Source organism: Lepidochelys olivacea (assembly GCF_965140295.1).
Source record: "Lepidochelys olivacea isolate rLepOli2 genome assembly, chromosome: 3".
Lineage (NCBI taxonomy): Eukaryota > Metazoa > Chordata > Testudines > Cheloniidae > Lepidochelys > Lepidochelys olivacea.
In genome coordinates this window covers 42735978-42762998 of record NC_140413.1, presented here as the reverse complement: position 1 = coordinate 42762998, position 27021 = coordinate 42735978, and the positions used below count along the sequence as shown (strand labels likewise).

General features: G+C 39.8%; 1 protein-coding gene across 1 annotated transcript in view; it reads left to right on the top strand.

Annotated features, from left to right (window-relative positions):
• CSMD1 (CUB and Sushi multiple domains 1) overlaps positions 1 to 27021 on the top strand; it is a 2028540-nt gene that overhangs the window by 1718457 nt on the left and 283062 nt on the right. The window contains exon 37 of the mRNA XM_084623138.1: positions 5976 to 6080. Coding sequence (XP_084479264.1) covers positions 5976 to 6080 — 105 coding nt within the window. The remainder of the gene's footprint in view (positions 1 to 5975; positions 6081 to 27021) is intronic.

Genomic DNA, 27021 nt, shown 5'->3' with positions numbered 1-27021 from the left:
GAGCTGAACCTACTACTTCTCCCCATCCAGACTCCAGGGATCCCACTGAAAGTTATGAAGTAACTCCCTTTTTCCTTCAGGAGAATTGCAGGGTACATGCCTACAGACTGTCATTTCAATCTCCCTGGATATGTGCGCTCCCCTTCACACAGCTCTACTTCATTCTCATAGGGGTATGGCCCATGGACAGGTGGCAAAAGTACTGCTCACACCAGCTCTTAAAGAAGCAGAACAAGGCAAAATCTTGCATGAGAGGGTCTCCTAGATCCACTAAAAAGAAGGAGAAATCTCTGAAGCTGGGACTTGGAGCAAAATCCCTTAGACTCTCAACTAAGCTTGTCAGAATTAAGCACAAATGGGGATTTCACTTCACAGGTAGGGCTAGGGAAATAAACTGTTTTCCCTTCCTGGAAAAAAATTTAAAAAAATCCCATCCTGAATTGGAACGAAAAGTAGAAATCTTGAAAAATTTCATGAATGAAAATCTTTTTTTAAAAAAAGTTGAAGTCAATTGAAGTGGATTTTTTTAGATTTTGACCATTTTAAAATTATTTATTTTTACTCTAATTATCAAAATTTTTAAACCAGAGGATCAGAATGTTTAGTTTAGAAAATGTAGGGCATCTTGACAATTTAATTACTTTTTTTCAAAAACAAAAATTGAATTGAGAGATTTGTCAAAACTGACCCATTCTCATGAAGTTGTATTTTTGACAAATCAGCATTTTTCAATTAAAAAAACATTGTTGAAAAATTCCCAACCAGCTCTATTTACAGCTGTTTGTGAAAATAAATAATGAAACAACAAGAAACCTTGCAAAATTGAAGAAAAGCTGTGTAATTTTTCATCTCTTGGTTTGTGATAGAGGGATTAAGGCAGAGTAGAGATTCCCTCAAATGACCTACTTGTACCTACAAACTAAAAGGTCTTCATTAATATCCCTAAGATTAAGCCTGCTGAGGCTTCCTTAGTAAATGGTATAATCATTCTAGCTGAGGGAATATTCCCACCAAAACACGGTCTCAACTCTGAAAGTCTTGGATGAAGTATCTTATTGTTCAGGTCTGTGCTCAGCTGAGAGCCCATTGTGGGCATGCACACACAGGAACACACATACGCAAAACAACCAGCAATCTAAAGCAGACTGCAAAGAGTTATAAGGTGATCTCATTAAACTGGGTGACAAAATGGCAGATGAAATTCAATGTTGATAAGTGCAAAGTAATGCACATTGGAAAACATAATCCGAACTAAACGTTCAAAATAATGGGATTTAAATTAGCTGTTTTCACGGAAGAAAGAGATCTTGGAGTCATTGTGAATAGTTCTCTAAAAACATCTGCTCAATGTACAGTGGCAGTCAAAAAATCTAACAGAATGTTAGGAGCCATTAGGAAAGGGATAGACAATAAGACAGAAAATACCATAATGCCGCTATATAAATCCATGGTTCGTCCACCCCTTGAATACTGCACGCAGTTTTGGTTGCTCCTTCTCAAAAAAGATTTAATAGAATTGGAAAAGGTGCAGAGAAAGGCAACACAAATGAAAGAGCTTACATACGAGGAGAAAATAAAAAGACGGGGACTGATCTCTTTAGGAACAAGATGCCTACAAGGGATATGATAGAAGTCTATAAAATCCTGAATAGGCCAGAGAAAAACAATAGGGAAGTGTTATTTATCTGATCACATACCACAAGAACTAGGGGTCACCCCATGAAATTTATAGAAAGCAGGCTTAAACAAACATAAGGAGATACTTCAGACACCACAACCTGTGGAACTGATTGCCATGCAAAGTTGTGAAAGCCGAAAGTATCAGTGGGTTAAAAAAAGAATTAGATAAGTTCTTAGAGTCCATTAATGGTTACTAGGCAAGCTGGTCAGGGACACAACCTCTTGCCCCAGGTGTCCCTAAACCTCCATCTGCCGGAAGCTAGGACTGGATGACAGAGAATGAACCATTCAATAACTGCCCTGTTCTACTCATTCCCTCTGAAACATCTGGCACTGGCTATTGTCAGAGGCAGTATATTGGCTTAGATGGACCATTAAGCTGACCCAGTATGGCCATTCTTATGAGATACTTTAGCTTCTGCTACAAGAAGAAGTATTTTCAATAAAGAGTGCTTCCTGTAACAGGGTCCTCTGCCTGCCCCTCTTCCTGGGGCCCGCTGACTGCCCCAATAAAGCTCAGAGAGGCTTCCTGTTATGCAGCACCCGTGGCTTTATTTACACACACAGTTCTCCCACCACCATGACTTTGAGTGAATAAGTGGAAGGGCCAACGTACAGCGGTAACAAAAGTCTGCCATCTAAGTTTATCACCCAAGACAATCTTTATTTTAAATGAAATATGAAAGATAGTGTCTGACTTGCCAAACATTAGCACCCCATTTCTAAGATAAAATCTGACTCAGCTTCTTGGTTGTTGGTTCTCACATGTGAATACCTGCCATCAAATTTGCTTTGTTTTCAGCCAGTAATTGGAGCAAATCAGTGTATAAAGATCTTGGTCCAAATCCAGTACTAGCATCTCTTTGGTGAACTCATTCTTTATATTATTTAATTGCTACCCTGTCAAGTCCAGAGAAGTTTGTAATCAATACAGATAGTGTACCCCGTATAGGGGGTACATATCTTGATTCCTGTAGGAGTCAAGGGGATGTGACACACTAAGGGGATGTGACATCAAGTATAACCTGTCTCGTGCTGTGGACCATCAAATTTGCTCCTTCGTTTCCAGCAGATGATTCTTCAGAAATATTATGTGTATATAACTGCTAAAAAGGCAGATTACCATTACCACTGCTTAGAGCAGTAGTCTTGTTCATGTCCTGTTGGTATCCAGGAGGTGAACGGGCTTCTGCCAGCCCACTACTAAAGGACCTCCCCCCAGCCTAATGGGAGGATCCACAAGTCCAGGATTCCAAATAAGTGTGGGGGACAACTAATGAGATAACGGGAACGGGAGTGAGGTCACAGGGCTAAATGAAGGGAACCTGATGGGGACACCGAGCAGAGAACCCCGGACAACACTCACTGCTCCTCAAAGGCGTCCAGGGAGCCAGCGGACGCCACCCAAAGGAACTCTGCCTGTATGTGTGAACAGACTGAAGAACAGAAATAGGCCCCACAGTCACAAGAAACCCCATCGGCCAACCTCCTTTCCCTTGTTTTGTAGATGGCCATTTTGGCCAGGGCTAGGAGGAGGCTGACAAGGAGGTCCTGTGACTTTCTGGGGCCATGGATAGGGAGTGCATATGTGAACAGATGAGGGGAAAAGTGCAACTAAAACCATAATAAAATATCTAGGAGGAGCCGGAATAGGGGCTGCAACCCGGCGCACTCCAGGTACACGTGTGCCAGAGTCTCCCTTATACCACAAAGGGGGCAGGTGTCTGGGAGGGGTGTCTTGTTCATGTACTAGGCCGAAGCTTTTGCTCTGTTCCTCAGCGTTCTTCCCCAAGAAAGAGCATAAAGGTCAGCTAGTTCAGAAAGACACTCATAGAAGTGAGGGAGTGTAGTCTATATCACCTAGCTTTTTGGTGCATCACAGGTCAATAGACTATTGATGAACCTTTGTGCATCTAAGTCTAACTGGAAAACCAAAAGAGATACTACACAAAGAAGAGACAATGAAAAGCAAAGGCTGTGGTTCCTTTATCTTAGAAAGGGTCCAAAAGTACTCATTTATGTCTCTCTCACCCCTCAGCCAATGAGAGTTAAAGTGGTAAAGAAGATTGTGAAGAAACAGGACACAATGATTATAATCACCTTCTCATGACCTTCAGGTCTCGGTTCTTGGACTTGATTTAGATATAACTAGAACCACCTGTCAAACTCCCAACACACACACACACACACACACACACACATACACAGTGCAACAGGAACCTATCCTGAACCAATACACAGTCTTGCCTAACTTCTCAGCTGAGAGGAAGGAACTACAATTTAAGAATGGCATCTCAGAGAAAATTCACGATACAAATGGTGTCTTTGTATTACTGGAAAAAATTTAGATGCTGGTGTGATAAGCGACACAGTTGAAGCAAAGGCCATTCTAGTGTTTTTTGGGCCGTGGGCTGAAGGCAAACACTTTTTGGAAAGACACAAACACATCAGAACCACTCATCAACATCACATATCAGATACCTGAGAACCACCAATATTATCAGTCTTCTGGCAATATGCAGATTCCTGTAATGATCTTTATTTGTGTACTACAAGTCCTAATAAAACCACCTTTCAGCTTCAGTTAGTAATTCTCTTCTTTGCATTGAAAGTATCTTTCCTTGTCACCACGTTCTTGTCCAAGAGTGGTTTGGAGCTTGGCATGATCTCAGTGAAACCTCAGTTACGTGTTTTATCAAATATGATCGTTCTATGAACTAACCAGCCCTCCATCCCCAAACTCACCACAATTTCCCACATATAATAGGAAGTGATAGTACTATATTTCTGGTTGAATGCAAATATTCTAAGGAAGTAGATATGCATGAGTTACATATGAACAGATCCTACAGCGGAATAAAAGTGTATATATAGCAGACACATTCAAAGCCTCATATACAGCTTTTCTCATTAACATGCACTCCAGCTGTTTTTATGGGTGGAGCGATCACACAAGTATTATGAATAGGTCTATAAGACTACTATAGAGTCTTCTGTCTATACTTCTTCAAAGAGAATAGAATGGACATCATCAGCCCTGCTGATCCAGCATTTGGTAGAAGGTGTTATGGCACAAGGTGCCCCAGTAACCTGCAAGTTCCTTTTCAATCCCTCATGAGTAAATTGAATAGTCTGGCCCACTCTCAGGGTGACTTTCTACTTTCTGCATCCTACTATGAAAATGGTGTAACATGGAGAAGACCGAGAGAGGGAAAATTCTATTTTACCTGTGAATTTTCATTCTAGACCCTCTATGAAAGACAGTATGGCCCTTCCTCGGAGGATTGCATTATGTCCAGAGCATTTTCTGGCTATTGTTAATTTGTTAAGTAATTTTAAAGGGAAGAGGGTGTTCCAACAGAAAATCCCTAAATCTTATGTCCAGGCTCTGCTGCAAATGGTTTGAGTTACATAGCACTTTAAAGCATTTATATGGTTAGGGTTTTTTTCAGCTTTGGAAGCTATCCTTCTGGAATAGGGTGAGTGGACAGCAAGTGTGAAAAATCGGGACAGAGGTTGGGGGGTAATAGGAGCCTTTATAAAAAAAAGCCCCAAATATTGGGACTGTCCCTATAAAATCGGGACATCTGGTCACCCTATTCTGGAAAGTTCTTTCTGAGCAAAGATCAGGTCTACCCCTGGTTGCCATGGAGACAGGGAACGCCACACTATGAACACTGTCTGACATGGAGGATCTTAGAATGAAAATTCAAAGGTAAAGCAAAAATATCTCTTTCTGATCTCATAAAAAGAGAAAATAATCATTTTGCACAATCACCATTGATGTTCACAGGCCATTGTGATAACATTCTATCTCTTTTGGGGATAGAAGTGTGCAGCAGCATTACTGTGTGAAGTGGGAGTTAAAGAGAACAGAAACAGAGAAAATTAGTGTCTCAGAATGATGGGATGGATGTCTCCTTCCCCCCAGACTCTCAGCTTCCATTCTGAACTTATGTACAGACAAGAAAGAACTGATGACATTGGAGCTTCATTTCAGAGCTAAATCCTTTACTTTACTTATGTGGATAATGCGTTTGAAGTCAATGGGATTATGCATGTGAGTAAATATAGTAGGATTTAGCTCTGGCTGCACTTGCATAACTCCCTACTGTCCTATCATGTCATCAGACTTTACCTGGAGCTTTTTAAAAATCCAGGGTATGATATGACACATAATGAGGAGAGAATAGGCTAGTGTTTATGTTTCTGTAAAACAGTAGGAATTTCTTTTAAAAAGTTACCATATTGCAACGTACTACATACCACAGGTGAAACTGTCTTGTTTGTTGCAGGTACTACGGTGCCAGCATTGTTGAACAGCACCTCCAATCAACTTTACCTGCACTTTCACTCGGATATTAGTGTGGCAGCAGCTGGTTTTCACCTGGAGTACAAAAGTAAGACTGTCTGTTGCTTGACTCATTCTTTTTTTTTTTTTAAATCTAATTACCAAATTTGATCTTGGATGCTGCAGATGTAAACTGATACCTATTGAATTATATCTTTAAAAAACAAGCAAGTTTAAAACCAGTAGAAGTTCCGCCTTCACAAAACAATTTTTCATAAAGTAGAAATACATAAAAAATCTACAAGAAAACTTTCAGCATGTTGTCTATCAGTATAGTCATATGGTGTTTCAGATTAATAGTTCTGGAAACTCAGATCACATTTTACATTTTTTTAAGCACTACATTTATACTTAACAAGATTATGGAAAAGCAGATGGATAACCCTAAATGCTTTTCCCCCATTCATATGTGCATATTTTTCTTCATGGCCCCTGTCACGGTTCCTCCCCCACTCTGAACTCTAGGGTACAGATGTGGGGACCTGCATGAAAAACCTCCTAAGCTTATCTTTACCAGCTTAGGTCAAAACTTCCCCAAGGTACAAAATATTACACCTTGGACTGGCCGCTACCACCACCAAACTAATACTGGTTACTGGGGAAGAGCTGTTTGGACGCGTCCTTCCCCCCAAAATACTTCCCAAAACCTTGCACCCCACTTCCTGGACAAGGTTTGGTAAAAAGCCTCACCAATTTGCCTAGGTGACTACAGACCCAGACCCTTGGATCTTAAGAATAATGAACAATCCTCCCAACACTTGCACCCCCCCTTTCCTGGGAAATGTTGGATAAAAAGCCTCACCAATTTGCATAGGTGACCACAGACCCAAACCCTTGGATCTGAGAACAATGAAAAAGCATTCAGTGTTTTACAAGAAGACTTTTAATAAAAAATAGAAGTAAATAGAAATAAAGAAATCCCCCCTGTAAAATCAGGATGGTAGATATCTTACAGGGTAATTAGATTCAAAAACATAGAGAACCCCTCTAGGCAAAACCTTAAGTTACAAAAAAGATACACAGACAGAAATAGTTATTCTATTCAGCACAATTCTTTTCTCAGCCATTTAAAGAAATCATAATCTAACACATACCTAGCTAGATTACTTACTAAAAGATCTAAGACTCCATTCCTGGTCTATCCCCGGCCAAGACGATTACAGACAGACCCAGACCCTTTGTTTCTCTCCCTCCTCCCAGCTTTTGAAAGTATCTTGTCTCCTCATTGGTCATTTTGGTCAGGTGCCAGCGAGGTTACCTTTAGCTTCTTAACCCTTTACAGGTGAGAGGAGCTTTCCCCTGGCCAGGAGGGATTTCAAAGGGGTTTACCCTTCCCTTTATATTTATGACAGCCCCCATCCTGAAAATCCTGCTAATTCATTGGAGTGAAATAGCTGCAGTTATGATAAATATTGTTGTGCACTGATGGCTACAAACACTATTATAGTTCTCATTTAACATGCATTGGTGATATGGGCAATAGAAGCCAGAATGGACATTGTCAAACACAGCACATCTAACTCTTGAGATAGCTGTGTTTCCATCTTATATACTTTGTGGGCTATTTAGTTATGTACCTTTTTAAACAGGTTTGATATTTTATAAAATTCCAATGGACAACCGCACACACTCTTTGTTCAGGTCATATATGCATTAATTTTGTATCTTTTTCCTCTTTAAAACTTAAAATAATTTCTATAAAATGGTGGTAAAGTCAATGCATTATGTTTGTTTATTATTTCTTTTAACTGGAGGTAAGCATTGCAAAGAAGACTATTTAAAAAAATGAATGTGGGGATGAGGTAATAGTCTGATAAATGGGTTAACAATGATCAAATTTGCAAATCATCTTTAGTGTTTGGTTATGCCGGTACTCCATTGTCTTGCAAAAGAAAAATAAGAATTTTCTATGAAATTCAGTCTTATAGTACATGCATTTATGCACTAAAAACCTTAATGTTGATATTCATCTTCTTTAATAAGCAGTTGCAAACAAGCAAATACATGGATAAGCTTTAATAAATATCCTTTAAAATTGAGATAAACGATTATCTAGAACATAAACTTATGCACAAAATTTTAGAGGCCAGATTTCCAGCTGATGATAAATATTCTGAACCAGACACAAACCATAGGGCAGCCTCACACTCTGGTTCAATTCCCCTACTTACTACTACCATTTGTATGCAAGTTTGTTGCAATTTATTTGAAAATGACTACTCTAATGATGGTGCAAAATGATATCAAAACATCCATTTATAGTAGGATGTGTTTTGAAAATCTGCTACTTTGATATATTTTGAAAACATCTGTAGATGTTAAGATATGTGTTTTATTTTATGCCAGAAGTCAATATAATTGCTAATATACATAGCTGAATTATAGCTGAAGAATGCTCTTATCTGTTATGCTTAAGGTTATTCTGAGCCTTCTGGCTTACTTTTAACACTGTTGACTGATACAAAAGGAAGATGTTATTAAAATATTTTGACTTTTATTTTCTTTACACATGTAGAAATTTTTCATTCCTTGTTATTGGCATCTGGTTCAGTATCATTACAAAAAAAGTGAAATGATAAAAGGGGCTTACATTACACAGTGAAATAGATGGTAAGATAATAAGCTTTTTTACAGGGCATTATATTAGTTGTTGGAGAAATACAAAAACAATAATCACTACTACTGAGTCTTTTTCAATCTTTACATAGCCCAAAGATGGTGTCAGAATTGAATATGTCATTTCTAACTATGCTATTTGTTGTTGTTTCCAGATGGGACAAGAAACAGTTGTATTTTTATGATGATTATATTAGTGCATTGTGCTATCTTACTTAGGGTTTCATTTTGAGATCATCCTGATTGTGGATAAAAGAGGACTTTGTCCTATTACTGATTTTTCTGGTGAAAGTTATACAAGAGAATTTGCTCCTTTATGTCAGTTGATTAGCCTGCATTCTTCTCCCCCATCCCTAATGAAGGAATAAATTAGCTACCATAGTATCTTGGGATGGGTCCTCTTCATGATGCTTTGCTTTTGGCAGCATGGTTGGATTAGTATTTCTTTCTGTCTTGGATAAGACTTGCTTTCTTAACTTTAGTACACAGTGATTATTTTGTCTTCCTAGATGCATGATGTGACTATGACATACAATTCCTTTTCAAATCTTTCCATTGGCTTCCTTTCTGTATCTCATCAAATTTTAACTTTTTGTACTCACCTCAAGATCCTACATAAATTTGTCTTTCTATACTCATTTAATCTTGTCTCATTAAATCACACCCCACCCCTCCCTTAACCAATAGCCTTGATGTTTCCTTTTTACATTTCTCACAAGAGTGGAATGTGCTCCTATTCCTGATCCTCTAGGCCAACACTATAGGATGATCCAAAAATGTTTTGGGAATGGATGCTATTCTCTGTTAAATTCTGTTGGATTTAGAATAATGTTCACTACTATGCCCCCATTTCAACAAAGCACATATCATGTGCATAGCTTTAAGCACTTGAGTAATTCCTGTGACATTAATGGAATTATTCATGTGCTTAATTGCTTTGCGGGATCAAGGCCAAAAATCTTTAGGGTTTTTCTATAATGGTTTCCCTACTGTTTGTCACCATCAATTATCTTAAACTTAGATTACAAGCTTTTTCAGACAGCGACTGTGTCTTTGTTCTGTGAGGTGCCCAGCAAACTTTTAGGTATTATAAATGTTATGTTTTAGTGATATTGCTTGAGTAAGTATGTTATGTAACTTTGATTGACCTCTGAGAGGTCTATCAGCTATTGTGAATGTTGTGTTATGTTCTTAGTGTCTATTTTTTACTTTGATTGGATCTTGTTTGCATATATTATGCTAGCAATGTGGTTCCTGCTAAAGAGAATATTATTTTAGTTATTTCCATATATCTGTACCTTTGAAGCCTTTTCTGATTTTAGAGGTCAGCTGTAAAGCATTTGGGGAGATTTATTATTAATATTATTTATTGTTTCCTGGGTTACTTAAAATGTAGAAAAAAAATCAATTCTGCAACATTTAAAATATAAAAGTGCAAAAATAAGTTAGCATTTTCAGACACTCCTATGGACACTTATAAACAAACACTGCCTACACTTTTAAAGACATCTGTTAATGTTATTTTTCCCCTCAATAAAAACTTTATGATGGTTTTAATTATGTTGGCTTTGGGCTAGCTTGTATATGGTGCATGATAGAATGCAACAGCTGAGAAGTAGCCATTACAGTGTATTGTGTCAATAATCCGTGCATCAAATAATATCTAAATTTCCATTGAGTCCAAAAAGTCTTCCCAGTGCATTTAAATTCTAGATCTATGAAGAGTTATCTGCTGCTTCAATGATATATACTACAGAAGCTGTAAACCAGAGGTTCAAAATGTTCTCAGAAAGCAGAGGTCTGGCAGAATAAGAGCCTCTTCTCAACACTATTGTATATTATTATGTAGTTAGTGTTAAATTAACCCAAACATGGGAAGTGAGAGATTCAGACATGCAAATATGGTAAAGCAAAGACTACAACTTTATTAACTTTTAACCAAAGAACTTAGGTAGCTACCTGAACAAATACTCTGCTGATATTGAGCCAGGCTGGTTCCTACATTGGCAACAAGGAGCACAACCAAATACCTAAGGGGAGGCAACCTCATAAATATAAAGGGAAGGTACGGTAACCTCTCTGGCTCCTGACCCAAAATGACCAATGAGGGGACAAGATACTTTCAAATCTGGACAGGGGGGAACAAAGGGTCTGTCTGTCTGTGTGATGCTTTTGCTGGGAACAGATCAGGAATGCAGCCTTACAACTCTTGTTAAGTAAGTAAGTAATCTAGGTAGAAATGCGTTAGATTTCCTTTTGTTTAATGGCTGGTAAAATAAGCTGTGCTGGATGGAATGTATATTCCTGTTTTTGTGACTTTTTGTAACTTAAGGTTTTGCCTAGAGGGATTCTCTGTTTTGAGTCTGATTACCCTGTAAGGTATTTACCATCCTGATTTTACGTAGGTGATTCTTTTACCTTTTCTTTAATTAAAACTCTTCTTTTAAGAACCTGATTGATTTTTCATTGTTCTTAAGATCCACGGGTTTGGGTCTGTGTTCACCTGTACAAATTGGTGAGGATTCTTATCAAGCCTTCCCCAGGAAAGGGGGCGTAGGGCTTGGGGGGATATTTTGGGGGAAGACATCTCCAAGTGGGCTCTTTCCCTGTTCTTTGTTTAAAACGCTTGGTGGTGGCAGCATACGGTTCAAGGACAAGGCAAAGTTTGTACCTTGGGGAAGTTTTTAACCTAAGCTGGTAAGAATAAGCGTTGGGGGTCTTTCATGCAGGTCCCCACATCTGTACCGTAGAGTTCAGAGTGGGGAAGGAACCTTGACACCCTACATAAGCATAATAATAGGATTAGGCCCACTCTGCTCAGATACCCCCTTAACCTATTCCTTATGCAATGTCTAAGAGTCCAGACTTCGGGTATCCCATTTCCATGTGAGAAATTGCTCCCATACTATGAACATCAAGGCTCAGGCCCAATGCCTTCCGATTTCTCCATAGGTAAATGCAAATATGGCAGTCCACAGTGGACACTTGTCACTGGGGGCACCAACTATTAGCAAGGACATCAGCTCCCCTTCAGTTACCTAGGAATAAGTTAATTCATCCTCAAAAATCAGTGAGAAATGTATCACCCACAGTTTTTTAACCACATAGTGTTAAGAATGCACTGGCAAGAAACAGCATGAGGATTATTTTGTTTTTGTTTTAATATGAAGTGTGAGTGAGGGTAATATTGAGGGAAAGCTTGGGCAAGGAGGTTGATTCTTTTTTTCATTTACCCCTGAATGCGGCAGTGTTAGTAGTGATTTATTTGCTTCTGTCTTTGTCTTAGTTTTTGTATAGCCTCCTCTGCAATTGACAGTTTCCTTGTACTATTGGGATAGCTGTCATGGGAGGTTGTGTTTACAGAGAGACCATCTCTCAAATAGAACTAATTCTATCCGCCATTGTAAATAACAAGTCATTCCATTGAATTCAGTGGAGATACCCCAGTGTAAATGAGAGAAGAATCAGAGTGAATGAGTCTAGGGTATTACTAAGTGATATAAGCTATGCAGGTCTCCTTCACTTCTTTGCTTAGGAGACACAAAGATCAACACCTTAATGAATGTCACGTTTTGGGGTTCTGTGCCTCCAAGATACAATACACACAGGCTGTACACTTTTAAGTATAATGTAGCCTAAAAGCTTATAAAATGCAAATTTACTTTCAAAAAAGACTGTGAAAACGGCATTGTGAGGTTCAGTTTTATAGTCTGCCAGTGACTCCAGCTCAGTTGTGCTCAGTTACAAGTCAAAAATGTTTTGGTGGTGGTGGGGAATTGTACGTTTTTGTTTGTTCCCCTATTTGCCAGTGCTACAAAACTCTGTGATCTGAAAGTCAAGCTGTGCTCAGTTTGGCTCATAGATAGTCACCAATAACTGATGCATCTGACGTGTATTATAGCAGTAATGAGAGGCTGAAATCCTGGCTCCATTGAAATCACAATGGCATAACTCCCATTGACTGTAGTGGGGTCAGGATTTAACTTTTGGTATTTTTTCAGATGTACACCTCTGTACAACTCAAGGTAGAGATTTTGCAACTGGAGCTTATTTAACTATTCTGTTGACATACAGTCATAAAGAATAATTTTCTTTCTCCTAAGACTGTATTGTCTCTGCAGAACCAGCAGGAGTATAGAAAGAAGGTGTGACTGTGAATACAGAAAGCAAGCAGGTCTGCACAATAAGAAATTGCCATTTTTACATAGAACAGTTCTTTTTTCTAACCTTAAGCATTCTTTATTATAACATGTATTATACAGCCATACAGAAAGCACAAAATAAGTAAAACTTACACATAGGTTATCTTCCCATCTTAATAAGGGGAACATTTCTGCCCTTATTTGAAGGAGCCACCCAAGAAGGAAGCAGAGCCAAGCACACTTTACTGGTACTATAAACAGTAAGGGGGTGCACATATGGGCTAGTGCTTGCTGCTGACTGCTCAGGCTTTTGGCCATTCAGCTACCTGAGGTTTGTACGATTCTTCTCCCCACCTTCCCTTCACAAACATCCTTCCCCCTCCTGACATCTCCAGCTTGGTGGTACCCACTTTGAAATAAAGGAGTCCAGTGTTTTGAACAGGGATCTTCAGCCCCATTCTTCCTGAATTGTCATTTCCTCTGTTATTTCTTTCCAGTTTTCCTCTGATAGGAAAAAGAAGCCATGGGTTTTGAGCTGTGCAGTTTCACCGATCTGGTCAGGCTCCCACTGCTGGAAGATCTCCAGATTGCTGTTACGGGATCCAGACACTGAACCCCCATTTATGCTTTAAGCTTTCCTGGGTCTCAGTAGGCTACAGCCTGTTTCCTCCCTTGGCCTATTTGGCACATTTCCTGGGCATTGACTCTCAATCTGTTATCCCTTTATGGAAACACAGCCCACCTGCCTTAGGCCCCTAGTGTTTCCTTAGCAAAGAGTGAAGCTGAATGCATGTTAATTTGAACAAATAGAATTTTATTAAACCCTGTGCTCTGCTCTGTTCATGTGGGTAAGTTGCTTCCCACATTCTGTGTTCCCTAATGACCCACTAATAACAAGGCTCTAAGGGACATGGGCCCTCTACTCCCAGTTCCACTGATGATAACCCCAGGACCAGCGGTATCTTCAAAGATACCCCCATATCGCACAACTCCAGCTAAAGGGGTGAGCCTTCTGGTTTGCCTCTTAAAGGGGCTACATGGTAGGTGTAGCATATAACAAACACAGACTTTCAACAGGACTTGAATGCAACATTGCTCTGTAATAGCACAAGAAATATACAAATCTATTAAAAAAAAACCCTAAATGCATTTCCCTGACTCAGTTTCCTCACCACTCCAGAGAATTCTTTGGACTGGGGTCAGAGTTTTTTGGACCATGCAAAGTTCTTCTGTTCCAGTGGATGGCTTGTGCTCTGAAACGTGGAGCCTTCTTTTGTCAGCTCACCTTCTGTGGCCTCTGCTGTCTATCCCTTTCCCCTGTGTGGCCCTGAGAATCCTTTTATAACCTGCTGCTTTGTCCTGTCTTTGTCCTGCTTTTGAGTATGAATAAAATCAGCGCACTTACCCTGATTCATCACCGAATTTTAAAGACATCTGCAGGGTATTGTTTTAATTTTATTTTTCAGACAATAAACCATGACATTCAACCTCATGACTGAGTAAATCCCTTATGGTATGGAGCCTTAAGCATCTATTCCCCTGATGCACATACATAACTCCCATTAATGTTATTGGGAATTACGTATATGCATCAAGAGGGGAATGGATCCCTTAGTTTGGCCATAAGTTTAAAATTTTGGGGAAGAGGAAAAAAAATCAATCTCTGTAATTATAAAACTTTATTCCATTCCATTCCATTCTCTAAGTTCAAAACATTTGAAACTACATTTTCATATTGTTTATTTTTATTACTTTCTTTAATATATTTCTTTTCTTTTCTTTTTTTTTGTGTACTTACCTGTTTTCAAATAAATATTTGTGCCAGGCCTTTCTCCTAGGCATGAAACATTTAAAGAAAGGGCCAACAAAGCAAACAAATAAACTTCATATTTTAAAACGTCAATGGGAAGGGCATCAGGGAATGCTGGATACTAGAAATGGAACACCACCAGGAGTGTGTATCCGTGGCCCTATGAGTAACCAAATCACGCCCTCTCATGGAGACATGCTCAGGAAGGCGAGAAGAGACCCTGGAACTCAACAAGGCTGACCTTGCAGTTTGGCACAACTTTGTCTCCAGGGGAAGGGCTTTGAGTACTCCTAAAGAAGACTTGCAGCTTCCCAAATGCACAGATTCCTAGAGTAGCCTACAGAGACGCTTCTCTCCACATCACATCACAATACCTCCACATCTCTGGAGCTGTACTTATGGAAGGACCAAGTTTGAGCTAATACTGCTTCAGCCAGCATTAACTCCTACACAAATTTACAGAAATCAGAGGGCCCAAATGAGGACTACCCCATCCTGGTTGTGTCCTAAAATAATGTGGATATCAGATCACATTCAGTCAGAGGAGCTTCACAGGATCTCAGGGAGCGAGGACTTAGTGACATGGAGGTGGCACTCACATTGTCTCCCAAGAAAATTCCAAAGAAGCAGGGACATATAGAGGGAGCAGTCAAGGCTCTAGATTTCATTATATACTTCATTCATTAGCCCGTCAAAAAGAGAAAGTATAGATCACCCTAGCAATGTATAACTAGCAAGTAATGGGATCGAGGGCTCTACTCATTAAGATTTTTTTTCCCGCTGAAAGATATGGAGTAAAGATATCTCCAGTTTTCCCAGCACTCTGGACTAGGACTGTTATGTCAGTAAAATATGTGTGTCTGTCATTTTCAAAATTTTACATCATGTGTGAAATTCTACAGTGTCAGAAACTAGACATTTGTAAGAGTGGTGCATTTTCACTTTTTTTAAACCTGAAACCTCTGTGCATGTAGCTAGCCCTCAAAATTGTGTGTTCTTACTATTGTTACCCTAGTCTTCCTCTCCCCAACCCCTTACATTGTGTGCTACTCCACATGTTACATCTTACCTTATTGAGTTTCTAAGGGATTGTCTTTTATTGAACTTCTGTACAGTAAATGGCTCAATGAGGCCACATGCCTGATTGGAGCCTCTGGGTGCTACTGTAATGCAAATAAATAATAATTATACTTAGCCTAAGTGCTTTATGAATTAACATTGAATTTGTGATATATACAGCATACAGTATGTCTTAAATAAAGACTTGTCTCAATGGATATATGCCATAATTAAGGCTATGATTTTGGCATAGAGGTCATGATGTTCATGGCAATTGTGAATCTGAATAAAGTCCGTGATGAGCCCAATCTGCACCCCTCCCCTTCAGCACCAGCTCCTGTCCCACAGCACTGAGCCCAGCTTCCCCACTCCAGGAGTTGCAGACCTGGCATTTCTCAGTTGCAGTGACACTCACGTGTGACACATCCACGCCTCCATAGATGGAGATAGAGGGGCAGATGGGCCAAACCTGAGTGGCGCTGTGACTATGTGTGTCAGGTCACAATGCCTGGGACAGAACCTGCCATTGTGGGATAAGAGTGAGATGGGCTCAATTTCCAACTTCATGCTCCCTCCCCCCACATGACTTATATTGTGTGTGTTTTTTTCTGAATCTATGCTCTGAAATTTACTAAACATTTCTGTACCAAAATGGTAGCCTCAGCCATAGATCCCTGACCAAATATGTCTTAAAATTAAACTGGATTTATAAAGCATTTTCACCAAATGGCATGCTGACAAGTTAATCCACAGCAAAATAAAAGAGGCCTTGCAGCATTAATTTGTTCTTTAAGGTTAAAATGGTAATTTATATTTCTTACAAAGCCTCCATTAAATTTTATATCTCAACTAAAGCAACTCTCTATAGAATTAAATAAATAGGCAGGGACATTGAATATTTTTATTCTGGTCAAAAGGCAACTGTAAATATTGAAGAAATCCACTGTGTGGCATTGTTTCTTTTTATTTCAAAAGTACTGTAGGTGTGAACCTTGCTTCAGAAAGCTAGTATGAGGCAGTAAAAATGTACAAAAGTTAATCCAAAAAGACAGATATCACACATTTAAACTGTTATTTCATATGCATGTTTGTTTTCCCCAAACTCTGGTAAAATAAATAGCATAATTACTTCTTACAACAGCCAGAAACCCCAATCAACCATTTTTTGTGTAATATTTCTCATGTGTGTTAGAACAATGAAAGAAAAAAAAATGATTGCAATTTGGATGGATTATCCTGATTCATAATTAACAAACACAACATATAAACAAAATAGCATGATTTAATCATTGATCTCTTTATTTTAATTATATTTGTGAGCATTAAAAATTCAAGTTTTTCGTTTTATAATTTTGCTTCCTCAGATATCACTTGTAAATACAATAACAATATAAATATTTTCTTAAATACACAAACAAATATGCAACAGAGTTAATTCCTGAAATCATTAATCAGTTTTTACTCATGTAATACTCCCTTTGAGCTAATCATTGAAGTCAGTTGACGTTTTGGGTTAGTAAGTAGTAAATAAATATTGAGAAAAGACAAATATATTTGGGCCACATATGTCTGTAAATAAAGTATATGTGACTGTATTAAAATATGATACTTGTAGTTTGAAACTATGTCTCATAAAATGTACATTTTGTACAATACCAACTTTAAAACATATTTTACCCTATTTACCCTGAAATGTTGAGACTGCAGTGAAAGCATGTTATTCTGGATTTTCTGAGCCTATGTGTTACAGCAAAGCCAAGATCATATGAAATGCTTGATAACTGAGAACTTAAGCTGAATTTTAATTATCTTAGGCTATTCTGAACCTTGTGTACAATAGGTTTTCAAGTTCCAAAAGTTGTCCATAACTGAAATAACTTCTGCATTGAAAAGAGGAGTAGAGACAGGTGAATATCTATAGTAATCCTTAATTCACAAAGATCTCAGATAAATTCTGCAAAAGTAAATCAGTCACCCTTGCTAAGAACAAGGGACTCTTTTCTTCTAAAGAATGTGCCATTTTTTTATTGGGTATATTGATCATGTCCAGGTTGAGGTCTTTAATGTAATATGTTTTATTCCTTCAGGTCACTTCCCTACTAAAACAGTTGGGAAGCACAAAATTGCCACCTGTAATTAAACAGGCCCTGATCCTGCAAAGGGATCCATGCAGGCTGAATGTTATAGCCACTCAGAATCCTACTAATTTTAATCAGACTCCCCATGGCAATAAGGGTCTACTTAGGCAGATGGCTTTTTGTTTGTATTTTCCCCCAGATTAGACCTTCATCTTCTAGTATGACAAAAATACAGCTTAAAAATATATATATTAAAATACACACATGCACAAAAATAGAAAAAACAGCTATTTACTCCACATTAATGTTCTCCACCAAAAACAGAAAAAAACACCATTTTGCTCTTAAGAATTGTGAGCAGTTCAGGTTTTGTTCTGTTGTTTTTGGCACCAAAAAGGCATTACTGTCTTTTGGCCAAACTGTCAGGAAGACTTGTCTTGTTAGTTGACAGCTTTTTGAAATGGACACTAATGGGGACTCACATAGTTGAATATGTTGGCGACGGTTTTCTTTCTGCCATTCATGACATTGATGTCTGGGTATTTTGAGGTAATTGTAAGCATGTATATAATTATAGATGTGTGGCATGTTTGTCTCATGCCACACCTGGGGCCACGACAGTGTTTATCAGGCAGTAAATGGGAGAAGGTCACTGAGAGGGTTATCAGTGCTGACATTGATGTGTTCTCTATCATACTGCAAAGAAGTAGCTGAGCTGTGAAGAGCAGGCACAAAGCAAATCCCAGTCTTTCTGATTGCTTGGACTTGACATTTAACATATTTTCCCTTTACTACTGACTGCACACACAGTCCAGTTTAATGTGTTTCACAGTCTTTGGATCTTTTGGGTCTTAGTCATTTTGTTTCTGGATATCAGGACTTAAATTTGCTGTCTTTTCACTTAACCTCACAAATATTCGTATTATTTTATATAAATATTCATATTCATATTTATATAAATATTCAGACAATTATATATATATATATATAATTGATAGAGAGACATGTTTGAAAAGCTGTCTAACTGATCTCATATTTGTATTATATATTTCAACATAAATGCTACTTATTAACAATTAACATCCAATGTGAATTGATCTAGGGTCTAGGTCACGCCCCCTCTGTTCCTAAAGAAGACTGTTCAGGCAACAGCGTTAATTTATAGCTAGACCTGGGTGTGAAAAATCAGTAAATAGTAAATTTGCCAAAAAATGCATAGATCACCAAAACTAGTTGTGAATTCAGGCTGAATTTGGGAAATAGTTTTGGCGGAAAAAAGCCTGAAGACCAAAATTATGGAAATCTCAAAACATTGTTTTCATAATGCCTATTGTTTTGGAAATTTAGGAATGTCAGTAAAAATCTGATAGCATGAGACCCTCTAGTGATTGTTTCTTAGATTGAAGTCTCCCTTGATAATGCACTTTTCTTCCCCCCTCCCATTAGAGATAGGTGCCTAAGTAGCCTGTCATTCTGTTGACTTGTGTGATTTGCTGGTCTGGGGCAGACACCAACTAGTACTACGTGTTGAGCTTTGTCTGTTACAACATTAATCCATTCTTTAGGAACAGAGGAGGGGTGTATCCATGTATGTATCACAGCTATGCTCTCCTCCATGTTCATGATCATTTGATTCCAAGTTGTCAGTTATTCGGAAACAGATAGTGCAGTTTTTGACAGTGTGTCCCTTCCCCACCCCCTTTTACCTACTCAGTCCTTCCTAAATAGTCCATAACCATTGATTTTAGCATTCCAGTCATATGAGTCTTCTCACTAAGTTCCAGTAATACTAACTAAGCTGAATTTATGCTCAGAAAGGAACACTTCCAATTTCTCTTTTCTGTTTCCCTTGCACTGGTGCATAGGCAATTAAAGATTTTTTTTTCTTCACGGCTGTGATGTTTTTGGGTTCACCCAGGCCAGTAAGAGGGTTGATTTCCATCTGCCTTGTAACCTTGGGTGTCTTGTGGCTGTGTGGCTTTGGTCCAGAGCTCTGACCCCAGCAGCCCACAAGTCCCACCCTGGCTTTCCCCAACCTGATTATTCCTCGCAGGCTGACCTCAGTATGCTTCCAGCCCCAGATTCGTCCCAAACGTGTCCTACTGCAGGGACCAGTCATTCACACTGAACCCTCACAGAGAAAGTGTTAAGTTGGCTACCCATATAGAGACAGTAAAATACTCCAACCGGCCAGCTTTCTAAAATCACACACTTTACTGAACTTGCACAGCACTGATGATTTATAATGAAAGCAAAACAAGTTTATTAACAAAAGAACATGGATTAAGTTATACCCAAGTAAAAGGGATAAAAGTAGAAATGGTTACAAGCAAATAAAGTGAAAACTCTCATCTAAAAGACTAAAATTTGATCTAACAAGATACAATCTTTTTTCAAGATGGTTTCTCTCACCCTCAGTCTCCTTTCCAGCTTTTGCTAATCAGGATTCAACACAGACATCAAATCACTTGGTTCAGTTACTTCCTCAAGTGAAGTATACAGATGGAGTCTTTTTCTGTTCCTTATATCCCCAAAGGATTATCTTTTTCTTACAAGTCAGGAAGGCCTCCTATACCACTTTGGGGTGAAGGAGCCATGTTAATTATCTGTATCTTGAATTCAGGATCAAGATAACCACCATTGGTTTAGCTTGGTGGCATTGTTTACTGCTAATATGTAAATTGAGGTAAACCCACATTCCTTTTTCTAGGACAGACCTTTACCTGGGCTAGGCTGTTTGGTCTTAAACAAGTTCTAGTAATATCACAGAGAGAGAATTCATAACTTCACATAAAATGTTAAACCATGCATTTTGCAATGATATTAATAACCAGCATGTCATTAGCTTTCATATGATTCCTTATACAATATATTTGGATAAATACCATGACAAGAGTGTTTGGTGTAGTAAGTTGGTTGGGTCTGATGAGAGTCTACCTATGCCAATGGGCTCTTAGGGTCACAACATCATTTTGTGTGTGGTATAAATTCTGATGGAATAAATGGGCCCAGAGAGTTAAAGGTATTAATGTGACCCTTACTGCAATACAAAATAGTTAAACATGTTTCACTGTTTTAAGTACATAGACATTGGCCTGCCTTGTCCCATGACAACAACCTCCATTATTTTTATTAATCTTTTAAAAATTAAAGATACAAAAAAGAAGGAAAAACAATGAAAACAGTTGAAATGTAAAGTAGCAAATATGGCTCTCTTTTTTTTTTTTTAAATAACCCTTATTTGCTTTCTGTTTTGCTGTAGAGAGTTTACTTAAGGTAAAAAAAAACAGGTTTTGAATCCTAGAATCCTAGAATGGAAGGCACGTTGAGAGGTCATCTAGTCCAGTTCCCTGAACTCATGGCAGGACTAAGTATTATCTAGACCATGGTGTCCCTAGCCTCTGTTTCTCAGAGGGTGGAGATGGATGGCAGGAGAGAGATCATTAGATAATTACGTGTTAGGTTCACTCCCTCTGGGGCACCTGGCATTGGCCACTGTCGGTAGACAGGATACTGGGCTGGATGGACCTTTGGTCTGACCCAGTAATGGCCATTCTTATGTTATTCCTGACAGGTGTTTGTCTAACTAGACTAGAGGTGTTTGTCTAACTAGACTAGACAGGTGTTTGTCTAACTAGTGCTAGAGGAGCCAACTATGGGGGGGAGCTTTTCTTGACCTGCTGCTCACAAACCAGGAAGAATTAGTAGGGGAAGCAAAAGTAGATGGGAATCTGGGAGGCAGTGACCATGAGTTGGTTGAGTTCAGGATCCTGACACAGGGAAGAAAGGTAAGCAGCAGGATACGGACCCTGGACTTCAGGAAAGCAGACTTCGACTCCCTCAGGGAACGGATGGGTAGGATCCCCTGGGGGACTAACATGAAGAGGAAAGGAGTCCAGGAGAGCTGGCTGTATTTCAAGGAATCCCTGTTGAAGTTACAGGGACAAACCATCCCGATGTGTCGAAAGAATAGTAAATATGGCAGGCGACCAGCTTGGCTTAACGGTGAAATCCTAGCGGATCTTAAACATAAAAAAGAAGCTTACAAGAAGTGGAAGGTTGGACATATGACCAGGGAAGAGTATAAAAATATTGCTCGGGCATGTAGGAATGAAATCAGGAGGGCCAAATTGGACCTGGAGCTGCAGCTAGCCAGAGATGTTAAGAGTAACAAGAAGGGTTTCTTCAAGTATGTTGGCAACAAGAAGAAAGCCAAGGAAAGTGTGGGCCCCTTAATGAATGAGGGAGGCAACCTAGTGACAGAGGATGTGGAAAAAGCTAATGTACTCAATGCTTTTTTTGCCTCTGTCTTCACTAACAAGGTCAGCTCCCAGACTGCTGCGCTGGGCATCACAACATGGGGAATAGATGGCCAGCCCTCTGTGGAGAAAGAGGTGGTTAGGGACTATTTAGAAAAGCTGGACGTGCACAAGCCCATGGGGCCAGACGAGTTGCATCTGAGAGTGCTAAAGGAACTGGTGGCTGTGATTGCAGAGCCATTGGCCATTATCTTTGAAAACTCGTGGCGAACGGGGGAAGTCCCGGATGACTGGAAAAAGGCTAATGTAGTGCCAATCTTTAAGAAAGGGAAGAAGGAGGATCCTGGGAACTACAGGCCAGTCAGCCTCACTTCAGTCCCTGGAAAAATCATGGAGCAGGTCCTCAAAGAATCAATCCTGAAGCACTTACATGAGAGGAAAGTGATCAGGAACAGTCAGCATGGATTCACCAAAGGAAGGTCATGCCTGACTAATCTAATCGCCTTCTATGATGAGGTTACTGGTTCTGTGGATGAAGGGAAAGCAGTGGATGTATTGTTTCTTGACTGTAGCAAAGCTTTTGACACGGTCTCTCACAGTATTCTTGTCAGCAAGTTAAAGAAGTATAGGCTGGATGAATGCACTATAAGGTGGGTAGAAAGTTGGCTAGATTGTCAGGCTCAACGGGTAGTGATCAATGGCTCCATGTCTAGTTGGCAGCCGGTGTCAAGTGGAGTGCCCCAAGGGTCGGTCCTGGGGCCAGTTTTGTTCAATATCTTCATAAATGATCTGGAGGATGGTGTGGATTGCACTCTCAGTAAATTTGCGGATGATACCAAACTGGGAGGAGTGGTAGATACGCTGGAGGGCAGGGATAGGATACAGAGGGACCTAGACAAATTGGAGGATTGGGCCAAAAGAAATCTGATGAGGTTCAATAAGTTTAAGTGCAGGGTCCTGCACTTAGGACGGAAGAACCCAATGCACAGCTACAGACTAGGGACCGAATGGCTAGGCAGCAGTTCTGCGGAAAAGGACCTAGGGGTGACAGTGGACGAGAAGCTGGATATGAGTCAGCAGTGTGCCCTTGTTGCCAAGAAGGCCAATGGCATTTTGGGCTGTATAAGTAGGGGCATAGCGAGCAGATCGAGGGACATGATCGTTCCCCTCTATTCGACATTGGTGAGGCCTCATCTGGAGTACTGTGTCCAGTTTTGGGCCCCACACTTCAAGAAGGATGTGGATAAATTGGAGAGAGTCCAGCGAAGGGCAACAAAAATTATTAGGGGTCTGGAACACATGAGTTATGAGGAGAGGCTGAGGGAACTGGGATTGTTTAGTCTGCAGAAGAGAAGAATGAGGGGGGATTTGATAGCTGCTTTCAACTACCTGAGAGGTGGTTCCAGAGAGGATGGTTCTAGACTATTCTCAGTGGTGGAAGAGGACAGAACAAGGAGTAATGGTCTCAAGTTGCAGTGGGGGAGGTTTAGGTTGGATATTAGGAAAAACTTTTTCACTAGGAGGGTGGTGAAACACTGGAATGTGTTGCCTAGGGAGGTGGTGGAATCTCCTTCCTTAGAAGTTTTTTTAAGGTGAGGCTTGACAAAGCCCTGGCTGGGATGATTTAATTGGGGATTGGTCCTGCTTTTGAGCAGGGGGTTGGACTAGATGACCTCCTGAGGTCCCTTCCAACCCTGATATTCTATGATTCTATGATTCTAACTTGCTCTTAAAAATCTCCAGTGATGGAGATTCCACAACCTCCCTACGCAATTTATTCTATTTCTTAACCACCGTGACAGTTAGGAAGTTTTCCCTAATGTCCAACTTACACCTCCCTTGCTGCAATTTAAGCCCATTGCTTTTTTTCCTATCCTCAGAGGTTAAGAAAAACAATTTTTCTCCCTCCTCCTTGTAACAACCTTTTATGTATTTGAAAACTATTATCATCCCCCCCTCCCACATCTTCTCTTTTTCCAGACTAAACAAACCAAATTTTTTCAATCTTCCCTCAGAGGTCATGTTTTCTAGACCTTTCATCATTTTTGTCGCACTTCTCTGGACTCTCTCCAATTTGTCCACATCCTTCCTGAAAAGTGGCACCCAGAACTGGACACAGTACTCCAGTAGAGGCCTAATCAGCGCAGAGTAGAGTGGAAGAATTACTCCTCGTGTCTTGCTAACAACATTCCTGCTAATAAGCCCCCAGAATGAAAGAGAAGAAATAAGGTGGGGGAAGACAAAGGACACACAAAAGAGGGCATGCCACACAGAAGATGGTGATGGTGGCAGCCATGATAACATTCTCTTCTTTAAGCCAACTCTTCCTCTAGCCATTTTAATCTCCCCCTGAAATCTCTTTTTCTTTTGAGGACCCCAAAAAGAGGTGATAGGCAGAATAGTACTTTGTCCACAAATTAGGTCTAATTGATGACACACCACCAATTTTGGTTGGTTAATTTCCAATTCCATTCTCCTTTGTTTGCCAGTCTTGATTTCAACACAGTCCTTAGGTGATATCAGTAAAATTTTTATCTGGACTAATTAAGTTTTTCTGTCTCCTTTTCATATCCCTTCTGTCATTTATCGTTAAAGGTGGTAACATTTTATGAACTGTTACCCACTTTCCAGTAATTGAGCGCACAAGTTGGATAGGACTGCTATATTCCAATTACTACATTAGGTGTCTTTATTAGTTTTGTTCTCCACATCTTGATTTTACATTCCCTCCTTTACCCTTCCCTTTTCTTCTTAGTGTAATGCCATCTTGACTAGTCTACCCAGTCTGTCCCATCGAGGATTGGTTTCTCTTCTGTTGAGATGGAGACCATCCAAACTGTGCACCCACTATCCCCATGAAGTGGACCAATGTTCCACAATACCAAAACTGTCTACCTTACACTAATTATGAAGCCAGTCATTTATGTCCAAAATCTTATGCCTTCTGTTTTCCTTTGATCACAAGAAAGGAAAGATCTCTGAAAAGATCACTTGGAGATTCTACTCCTTCTGAATTCTCTGAAGTCATCTATTAACTGTCAGTTATCCTGTGAAGCATCATTTTTAGTGTCAAGATCCACCGTGACCAATGGATCCTTGCCTACCAACTTCAGAATCCTGTCCAATCTAAAAGTCACTCATCTTGTGTCTTGGCTCTGGGAATACAGCAGACTGTCCTACTGCCTGCTTTCTCTTGAAGAGCATTCTTTCCATTCTTCCGAAGATAGTTTGTCTTCCTTGGATAATTGGAGATCTCTTTGTTGGCATGTTGGATTTTCTTATGAGTTGGAGTGAGCAGCCATCTAGAGGTGTGTACCATACACCTCTCCATTCCGTTCAACAAGATAGATCTTCAGATATATTTTCTGCAGTTTCCATGCCAAGGACCTGCTAAATATTGGACATGTTTAGCTGTGTGGAATTTCTCCTGATCTTTTTGCCTCTGGTAGTCACAGTCCACACATCCTCATCTGCCTCCAGACTGGTAGAATTCTACCTTGTCCTCTTGCCTCTGGTGACTGCAAACTGTCAAGTTGCCTCTAATTTCCTCTCTCTTTCTCTGATTCATCGTTGTCCAGTTTCTTCTTCCTTGAACCTGGGGTGCTGATGCTTCCTGAATCTGGTTGTACAAGACCTGCTCAGCTTCTGAGGCTTCATAGTGTCTGTACTTGTCTTTTCTTCCAGCACCACCACTGACTTGCACTTTTCTTCCAGCACAAGAATCTTTTCTTCCAGCACAACCACTGACTTGCACTTCATACATAGGAAGTCCCTTCTGGCGTATGACAGGAAAGAAAACATAGCACATTTGTTGCAGGTCACAACCAATGATTCATCACTGTCCATCATAGTATTGGATGTAGAACTGAACCTAGAAAGAGATCCTCTCATATTCCCTCTGAAACTTCCCTGTTTGCCTATCTTGTTCACTTGGTCAGGAGTTTGCCTGGCAACTAGCTTATATTAAGCCTTCCTTCTCAGCTCTACCCCCTTGCTAACAGGGAGGGCTTAACTACTCAGACTTCGAACACAGAGGCTAATCAAAACCTTAAGGGTCCTAATCACCCCCTCCTGTGAGACACAGACAAATAGGTCTGTCTCGCCTGGCCTGTTCAGAGGCCCCCAGCCCAGTTACACAACCTTCACAGAAAGCAAACAAATGACAGACCAAAGACACCACTCAGAAAGTCCTTTTACTTCCAAGACCACAGTCCACAGCTATGTCTTCCAAAATTCCTGTTTGCCACTCCTGTTTGCCTACCCAAATGGTTAGTTATGTATCTCAATTACTATAAATGGGCAAAAACTATCATTCATTCAGGAGAAGAGAGAGAGAGACAAATAAAGTGAATTAATATAACTTGCCAAATACTTCCTTTGTGTATGATTCCTGCTACTTAAATATCTGCACTTGTCCCCAGTTTAGTTCAATGTAGAGAAAAATTAAACTAAAATGAATCACAATTCAGAGCCCTGATTTGTTTTTTAACAGAACATATTAGCCAAAAAAGACCAAAGAAGCCTGTTTTATTTTGTTTTATTGTACTTGTTTTACTGACCCTTCCAATTTGTTTTTGTACACTTCTTGTTCGATCTATGCATGCTGCTTTCAGTGTGCACTGAGCCTTAAGACACCATGAAACATCCTTGAAGAACCAAACTATGGTTTGAAATTTTCAAGCCTGAAGGCATTATTAAAATAGAACTATAAGAAATTGATGCAAGGCTTCAGGGAGAAACCCTCTGGTGGAGCCCTCTCAGGGAACTATCTGCAGCAAGTACAAGTGAGAGAGGGGGTGATGAGACCACACTGGGACTACTCAAGACCCACAGGACACAGAACTGTGAAGGGGAGACCACCCCACTTTCGGGGGAACCAGGCTCCATGTGATCTCCACTCTATCCTTCAGTTCTATTATCTTGGGAATCAGAGACACTCCAGGGCAGAATTAGCCCAGGAGCATAGATTTATCTGGAAGGATCAAAGTGATTAACATATTGTCAGACACTGAGCTGAAAAAGATAT